The 9607-nt window shown below is 36.9% G+C and overlaps 1 protein-coding gene across 1 annotated transcript; it reads left to right on the top strand.

Annotated features, from left to right (window-relative positions):
- TNFRSF17 (TNF receptor superfamily member 17) lies at positions 1-8597 on the top strand. The gene is made up of 4 exons (XM_017733963.1): positions 1-216; positions 4773-4839; positions 7111-7242; positions 8017-8597. The coding sequence occupies exons 2-4, from the start codon at positions 4830-4832 to the stop codon at positions 8271-8273; spliced, it is 399 nt and encodes a 132-aa protein (XP_017589452.1). The 5' UTR covers positions 1-216; positions 4773-4829; the 3' UTR covers positions 8274-8597.
- Positions 8598-9607: the final 1010 nt, after the last annotated feature.

The raw sequence follows: 9607 nt of genomic DNA, 5'->3' as shown, positions 1-9607 counted from the left end.
GGACATGATGTGCTGGATCATGTCCTGAGAAAGGCAGTGGAACTGGGGAAGGGGCTGGAGCACAAGTCTGATGAGGAGTGGCTGAGTATTAACACACAGTTTATTCACACCCTTTCTTATTGCAGTGACTCCCTGACATGGAGAAGCTCTGAGCTGACATGCCTACTGCTGGATACCATAATAAATCTAGGCCAGATCTCCTGCCTTATAAACACGGTAAGAGTTTTATAACACTTAAGTTTTATATGGAAAGTTTTACATGCTGACTGTCTGTCTCAAGGGAGGGGGGGGAATAGAAAACTGGTTCCATGTGGGATTTTCATGTTCTTTCTTTTCACCTTTTTAATTCTCTGGAATTCCAGTTGAGGGAGCATGTTGTCCATTAGAGATCCCTTAAGATTTTAGTTTCAGTAATGACTAAAGCAGAATGGCATTATTGTTATGAAGAAAGAATAACAGTGTCATGGGATTTTTAAAGCTGTTCTTCTATGGCTAGTTAACATGTTAACATTGTTGCAGAAAATAATTACTTCATTATGGAATTGTGAGAATGAAATAGTGAGCTTGTTTATAAATAGGCTTAATTACTCTAGAAGTATTCTGTGCCAGTATTCTTATTCCAGAGACAGCAATTTGCATGGGGAATTATTCTGGAGCAGTGGTGACTAAATCAATTACAATTTCCCTCCTGTCTTGAGAGAGAGCACACATTGGCACTGTGATGCTGTACATGAGAATTTGAAAAAAGTGAATGTGTGCTACTCAAACCTCTGAATAGCTAGAGAATTCGGCTAAAATTACCAGAAGAAAAATTCTTGTTAGACTTTAGCATATGCCAAACACTTCACATCATTCATAGTTGTTCATGCACATTTATTTTTCTTGTAACTTCATTACTCCTGTTGGAATTACACCACTGATGATTTTTAGTTTTTGTCCACCTGCAAAGCTACTAAAATAGTAGCATGTAGGAGATTATTTTTCCAACAAAAAATGTAAGTACTTACATTAAGAAATTTAGAAATAAATTATGTTTGCATTCTGTAAAAACTATTGTACCAACATAAAAATGTCACTGGCATTCTAACAACATTGGCTTAATCCAAACTCGCTTGCTCGATTACTGTTTTATGCATTGCCCTTAGTAGTTACATAACTATTTTGGCACATGTGGAATGTCAGAAAAATGAAAGGTATCTTCTTTCCCCCAAGGGTTTGTAGTCTACTAGCACTGCTTTCCTGGGCTATGCACTTCCTCTGTTCCATAAGCTGGTTCCTAGCTAAGTTAGCTTTGAATACAGTAGGGGATACAGAAGCTGTCTGTCATTTAATTGACTGTGTTTATACCATTGTTATTTTAATCACTATTTTAAAGGAACATTTTTCTCTTCTGTTGTTTTGCTCCTTAATCCATTTTGGAAATACGTGATGTAGCACCAGCAACATCACTCTTTTCAAAGCTGCGGTCTAATTAAAACGTGCTGAACCAAACAGGCAAAATCCACATTGTTCTTGTTTTTGCTCTCTGTGCAAATGACATTAAACAATATTTTGTCTAAGAGCAGCATTGTTCTGTGCAGCTTGTAAAAGTTAATGAACATGATGAACTCTTTAATAGCTCCATTTTGTTATTTACTAGCAGTGTGTACCCCATTCCTAGAACAGCTTATCTCCTTCCAGCCGTACAGTTAAAGCATGCGCTTCACAAAACGTGGATTTCTGAAAATAACTGTTTCAGAAAGTTTTAACACTTTTTTAGGAGATGACTCTCTGTAAAACTGCTGTTCCTTAAAGTGCAATAACTTCTGAGAAGAAAGAGTGGGGTTTTTTGGTATGTACATCGATCTCACAGATTCGTAGGATTGTTGAGGTGAGGTGATTTATAAGAGACTTTTTGGGGGGAATTTATTCTGTAAATAGCTTTAGAGAATTGGACAGAACTCAGATCAAGCCTGTACTATAAGATTTGACAGTGTAGGTCAGTTGCCTTAGTGAGTGGGAAAAAAAGAGCTGTGCTAGCACAAAACCATCAATGTAGAAGCAACTATACAACCAGAAGAATTCCTTTGTCAGCCTCGCTAATGTTGTTTGTGAAGGGAACGTTACAGTCCTAGCAGAAAACCCTCTTTCTCTTGCTAAGTGCTGTGTAATTATGCCAGCAGAATTTCTGAAGTACAGTCAGGCAAAAAAGCTGGGATGAGCACGAACAGAGAAACCCTGAAGCAGTGCCAGAACAAAACTTTGTTGCTGAAGTTATGTGTGGTAAATAGACCTCAAGTTATTGTTCTGTGACAGATGAATTTCAATCTTTATGTTTAATAATTGACATGATGATAATACTTACTTTGATTTTCCATTCAGAGTTTTCATTTTGTTATTTTGGCTTAGACACTCACAACAGCTTTTTTCAAATTAAATAGTGAAAGATAAAATTTTTCTTACCTTTTCCAGGTGACTGATTTCTGTCACATAATATCAATTCAACATGTTAGAAATAAGAACTGACTAGGATTTCTGGAAGTCTTTGGTTTCTCCAGATGTTTAAGGAAACCAACAGTCAAATTTGGGTTCATGGCAGGGAAATGCTCTGGCTGGATGTTCAGTGCTTAGTGTGCCCATATTCTGCCAGAGCAGCATGGAACTGGAGGTGTTCTGCTCGCATGGGAGAAGGCTGTAAGTCTGAAACGTGTGTGTATGTGTACAACTCCAAAGAACCACCTCCTGGTCTGTGCTGGGCTGTACTCCCTTCACCTGTACTCCCTTCACCAGTAAAAATGATTTGATTTCTTGAAATCCTGTTCAGCAATTTGATACCCTACTAGAACTGACAGTGTGTTTAAACCATTCTTCTAAACAACAAACAGATGTTTTACTGCTTCCCAATGTAGATTTGAAGTTCAGAGAGTTGTCAGTGGTTGACAATCACATTAGGAGAGCAAAGAAACACAGTTCATACTGTTCTTTATAAATTGTCTCCAGGTGTCACTCCTGAGTCAGACAGAAACATTTTAGAAACAAATCTGAGAATTGGTTTTCCTTTTCTTTTTTTCCTTCCTGTTGTTTCTGCTGTTGATACTTCTCTTCTTGCATTTCTTTCCCATTGTTCTCTGTAATGATGCCAACTCCAGCAGGCCAACTTAACTTGTCTGAATTATTCTTAGAGGATATCTTGGGAAGTTTTTGAACTTCAGTTACAGTAATATAACTGCAGAAATACCTCCCTGGCAATACTTAATGATTTACAGTTAAATGATTATTGTAGTTGATAAATAATTTCTTATTTTGTACAACTCTGCTAATTTCTGCCTTTTGAAGCAAAATCAAATGACAAGAAGAGAGCATTTAATAGCATCAACACATAACTATTTGGAAAGCCAGTGAAAACTCTGTAAATCCCATAACTGAAAAATAGCTGAAATGTAACTTTACTGGTAAAGCCATATATTTATTATTCCCTAAAGGTAAATATCACTGTAGGAGAACCATCATTCCAGTCATCTCATTTTTTTTGGTGTGTTTGCACAGTCTACATAAAACAGTGTTCTGCTTAGAGGATTTAATGTGTATTATACAAGGCAATGGATCAATTATTAACATAACTACAGTTTCTAAGTAACAGTATCCTTTTTATAATGTCACTTAATAATGTATTTATTCTTAATGCTTCTGGGTTTTGTTTCATTCGTTGGCTGAATACAATATTTTACTTTATAAACAGCTTCTTAATTCAGGTATAAAACATCTCATATTAAAGCCACTTGATATCATACACTTCTCCCAAAAAAGTTCTTAAAGGGTTGTTTGTTTGGTTTTTTTTTTTTAATATTTACTTCCTTCTATCAAAATTACTCAAAAATGAAGGTTGCACAAGAACCTTGTTAAGCTAGAAAATGTCTTCCTTACTCCTGGACATAGATTTTGAAATAATGTGTGCTTTAGATCCGTCAGTGGGAACTACTGCTTATCAAGATCTATTGATTACAGTCTTGCTTTCACACCCTTGAGGAGAGGAACTTTTGAACGTTAGGATGTGCAAAAAACAGTGGCAACAGGCCATGACAACTGTAATTCCTCATGGTTTTTTAAACCATTTGCTGCTTGTGTTTTTTCATTACATAGATCACTGGCACTGTATATAGCTAAGGGAAAAGGCCTGGGACTTGTATGGTGGTTGCTTAAAGGAATGAGACATTAGAGACCCTTTACTGTCATTGCTCCCCAGTTTCCAATGTGTGAAAAATGTATTGCTTAATAATCAAGGATTTGTGTTTTGAGGCACATCTATCAAAAAAATTAGTTTATCCTTAAAGGCTGTAAGCTTTAGGAAACAGTAGTCCAACTGTAGAAGGAGAATTACTGCTGCAAGAGATAGCATCATTCTCCAGCGCTCCGATGAAATGAACTGCATTGTGCCTTTTACCTGGGGGGAAGTTTCCTAGGGTTTGATTGAAAATATGAGACTACTTTGTATTTACTTTGTGTCTCACGAGAAATATGTTTGAACTCTAACCAGCCACACAGGAAAACTGTTTCTGGCCAACTGGGAGGGAAAGCATTTCTGCCACAATATCTTATGATCCCATATATACAATCTCAAATAATTAGGCATAAATTAATTTCTACTGTACTTAGAGTTTGACAGGACTTTTCAAATGAAGACATTGGTTCATCAAATGGGGATTCCTGTGGTGGACTTAAGTTTCACATCCCCAGTAGGTAATCAGCTGTTTATCTTTTTTTCTTTTCTGTTTTGTTTCTGGCCTTTTTTCCAGGCCCTAGGAAGTAAAACTCCATTAACTGACTGGATTAATGAATTAAAGCTGCTTGCCATGTGGTCAGGTAAGCCCTCCAGCCCTTTCTCGTGCTTCAGAGTACACAGAGTGAAGAGCAGGACCATCTCTTTCACTAACACCAAGACATTTAATCAGCTTTTCTGTATATAATCTAACCACATATTTGGTGACCTCCATACATAGGCATATTTCCTTGCTTTTAAATCAACATTTCTCTTATTAAGTCCCTTTACAGTTTTTATGAGTAGTACCAATATCATATCAAGTAAGTATCAGTTGCAGGATACATCACAGTAACAAGTAGAGCAGGAGTGCATAACAAAGTCCAACAAAGACAAATGTAGGGTGTTGCACCCATGAAAAAGTAATCCAGAAGTGCAGCAAAGGCTGGGATCTTTCACTGAAGTCAATGGATAAAAGCTTAAAGAATTGGATCCAGCTTGTCTGTCCTGAAATTCACTGACTGTACCTGTGGATACCATGAATATACTTTCATGAGTCTCTGCTTTCTTGAGATCACTGTTGAGAATGTGATTGTCCTCTCCATGATTGAAAAGGCTAAAGAGAACCTTAAAAGCAAAACCTGAAATGACTCTGTACATAAAGTACCAAATGGTGCTTCATCAGAAACATGGATGATATTGCAGCCATAACTGAGGCTTCTTCCCCCAGACTATGAACGTATGGAGCAAGTCACAAACAGTTTTATGACTTCAGCACCAGCACTGACTTCCTAGTGATACTTTTGGCATAACCCACAGTCTCTACCCTTATTTTCTTCTGTCACACCTTAATCAGATTTCATCAATTCCTATTTATCCACTAATCTTGAAGAGGGAGAAAAGCCTGTGATAGAAAGCCTTCAGCTGTGCACCTGGCCCATAGAAACAAGTTCAGAAGCCACAGTAAGCATTCCCATCTGATAGAGACTAGAATACAGATCTGTTAGACTGCTCCACTAAAAACAGTTTGTGTATTCCCACATGGTGCATTTTGTGGGAAAATAAGTCTCACAGATAGTAATGTGGTATGAAATTACAGCTCCTTACACAATGTTTTTCTTTTATATTTCTGTTGTCAAAAAGGCAATTAACTTAAATATGATAGAGAGCCTGTAATTCTGATCTGTCTGTGGCAGTGATACTGGATAGAGGCAGTTATTGCTACTTGCTAAAAATTACTGGTTAACTTTGTATTTAAAATAAATTCTATTAGAATAAAACATCAAGATATAAGTTAGATGTGTAAACTGTTTTCATTGTGACAATCTGTAGTCAAAGATTTTTATTTTTCCTGTGAGGAAACCAAATACATTTTCAGAAATGTTACATTCACTATGTATACATCTACCTGGCTGGGAAGGAGATGTCCTATAAACCTATTTTTCCAAGATGAATACTGCAGTTTTAGCCCAGTGACAGTTCTGTATTATGGAAAAATAAGTGAAAAATGCAGATAATGTTTTGAATCAAAATTGTAAAATATTAATATAGCTCTTCTTTCATTATTAGAATGTAATCTTATTAAATTTCTCATAGAAATATGGTTATAAGCAAAAAAGTAGTTAAAACCCCCAAAATGAACTAAGCAAAAAGGCTAACCAAACCCTAATAGATGATAAATGAGGCTAATTTGGAATTGAGAAGCAATCACCATGAAAAAAACCCATGAAGTTTTAGAGACAAGAACAATTATTATGAACTCCTGTTTGAAGATCTTTCTTTTCTACAGTTTGTAGTATTTAGCACCTGCTCCAGAAATGTCTTCTAAAAATAACCATTTTCTGTTTCAGACAAAATTTACATTGAAAATTATCTCGGTGCAGCTGCTCAGTTTTTCTACAATTGTGAATTGCCAAAAAAGGAACAGCAATTCCTTGGGGACCTCAGAGTTATGTCCTTTTTCTGTAACATGATCCCATGTAGTGGAGCTGTGATGGAAGTCCATTATTACTGCTAACTGTTCTTAGAGCTGCTCAAACTGAGAACTGAGAAGTCCTTTGTAGATGATCCTTGCTCTTTTACACTTTCTGTGGCTTTGTAGTTCCATAATTACTGCCCCTGATGTCACAGTGCCCCAAAAATGAATACTTTGATAATTTGCTGCTCTCTTGTACTCCTTGTCACCTCCGGTGTTCCAGTGCACCACCACCCTCATGTGAAAACTACTGTGAGAAGAGTAAGTAGATTTCTGCAATACTCTGGCTGTGCTGGGCATCTTCATGTTGTATTTTATATTCAAGTTTTATGTGTTGGGTGTTTTCTGTACATTAGTTATTGCTTATGATTAATGTAATGCATCTCTTTTATTTCACAAGGTACCGATTCCAGTGGAATTCTTTGGATTTGTTTGGGCTTAGGTGTGATTTTAATACTCACTCTGTTCACCTTAATGGTCTTGTTTAAATGGAAGCACCTAAAGCAACTAAAAGAAAAACTGGAAAACACAGGTGAATAAATAAGATTATTCAACAAATAATCTTAGATCCTTGTACATTTTAGCTACTCTTACCATGTAAAAACTTGCATATAATTTATATTCCAGATTCTGATGACTGTCTTTGTTGGATTGTTTGGTATTCCTCAAATAGTCTCCATGAAGTTATCATAGTTATTAGGGAATAACTATCCTGATGGTGACTTGCAAAAGCACCAATCTCTCTTTGTTGGTTCTGGATCCAGTCAGGCTTGTTCATACCTGTTGTTCCTACCTGGCTTACTTGCTGCTGTTTGAGAAATCATTTATTAATCCTCAAAAGCAAAATCTTTGTAAGGGTTTCACCCTTTTCTCATTGAATGCAAGAGGAATTCTACCCAGGCAGAGGATACACATTTAATATTAGCTTTTCATTTAATAAGACTTTAAATAATTTTATTTAATATTGTAGTCTGTGAGAAGCATATGTGGTATATTTTGTGAAGGTGAAAAAAAGTACGTTTTTTTTCCATTTTACAAATACTATATTTGTGAGTGTTCAGACAATAAATAACAATTGGTGAGAAAATGTGTTGGATTACTTCAATGCTTATTCTGAATTATAGCAGTTGTATTGTCATAGAACAAAAGATTATCATCTGTAACTACACCTTAAAACTTTCACTATATCTTAAAACTTTCACTAAGGTTAGAACATAGTTGCACCATAATGAAATTTGGATCTTTAATAGATCTTTGTTTGGTATAGCATGATGTATGTACTAAATTAACTTCTGTATATTTACAGACTCCTCTGCGGAGCCGAATAATAGTCTCAAGGATAATACTGAAAGCAGTGTGAATACAGAAGAAATTAGACACACAATTCCAAGTGAAACATTAATGTATTCAGTGGAAGAATGCACTTGCAGTGACTGTGGCTTGGTAAAACCTCAGACTGGCTGTGAAACTTCATTTCCATTACCAGCTACTGAAGAACGAGCTACTGTTCTAGTTACCACCAAATCTTTTGATTATTACAACTACGTTCTGGGTGTTGGATGACTGGGAGAGAAGTGTATTTGTACTGAGTAATAATAAATGAGTTATTCCAGTATAGCTGTTAACCTTAATACTTGCAGTCAGTGGAGAAGGCAGCATGTCATCCTTACCGATCTCCCATCATGCTTTGATTAATATTGTTATATTATTTCTAATTATAGTATTTCATTAGTCAAGCATTTCTACATTATTCTCAAGCACTCAACTAGTTACTGGAATTTTTAATTTCTGAAAGTCCTTACACAGGACAGCTTTATCTGCCTTTAGAGGATGTATCTACTCACACCAGATATATACAAAATAAACAATATGTTTATGTTAGACTCAGATCTTGTGCCAAAAATTACTTGATGGTACACAAGGACTGTTACAAGAGGCAGATATGAAGACCCACAATACATGCCCAGTCTTGAAAAGAATAATTTCAACACTTGAAATAGGAATGTTCTAAAGATGGATACCTTGTACAGTATGGAAGCCCCAGCAGCAGGTATCACTGGGTCACCCTTAGAGAGGTTGTGGTGCTGGGGAGCACAGATCATAGAATCACAGAATATCCTGAGTTGGAAGAAACCCTCAAGGATCACTGAAGTCCAGCTCCTGGCCTTCACTGCAATCCCTGCAATCCTGTGTATTTCCTAGTGGTACAAGCTTTCCTTTCAGTGCTAAGTGTTTTCAGACTGAGATTTATTTCTCTTTTACTCATTTCTTTACTTACCATTATTATATTTACAAGCATGGGTGATTAGTCATGCTAGACTACTCTGTGGCCTAAAATTAGAAATACACTTCTGTCACCTTGACTTCCAAGCATTAATGTTGCTTTCCTAATATTAGGCTACAATTTTATTCCTGGAAAACTGCAACAACAGAAGAAACAATCACACAAGCAACCGAAACAACAATCGTCTTTATTTGCAGCTAACTTTCTACTTCAGATTCCTGCATGAATGATGAATTAAAACATTTTACTGCACAAAATCTACGAATGATTACAGTTACAGCATCTTTAAGAGGCTGACACAAAGTTTGGGGCCAGTTGGGAGTTAGGTGGTCTGCATGGTTTTGGCCACACAGAGCCAACACCTCTCAGATAGGCTTAGAGACCTATTAAATTATCATCACTTTGGTTTTTGTTTTTATTTAATGACCCTTTCCGAGCTTTCACCTTGCACAGCACATGCGACAGCAGAGGACACTTTATCTCCACTTTGCTCACCCTTCCTTTCCCGGTGTGCCGTCCGTGTCCCGCAGGATGCCTGTGCCGGGGGGGCTCCGGGCGCGCAGCAGCTGCGACAGCTCCGGGGCCGGGCGGCTCCGCGCCGGGGCGCGCTGAG

The sequence above is a fragment of the Corvus brachyrhynchos genome, unplaced genomic scaffold, assembly GCF_000691975.1.
Source record: "Corvus brachyrhynchos isolate BGI_N302 unplaced genomic scaffold, ASM69197v1 scaffold5, whole genome shotgun sequence".
Classification (NCBI taxonomy): Eukaryota; Metazoa; Chordata; class Aves; order Passeriformes; family Corvidae; genus Corvus; species Corvus brachyrhynchos.
This window is presented reverse-complemented; position numbering and strand designations above follow the sequence as displayed.

Excerpts from the sequence above, each read along its gene's own strand:
- TNFRSF17 (XM_017733963.1), top strand. Across the intron at positions 7,243-8,016 it reads AGAAAAACTGGAAAACACAG|ACTCCTCTGCGGAGCCGAAT; the intron begins GTGAATAAATAA and ends GTATATTTACAG.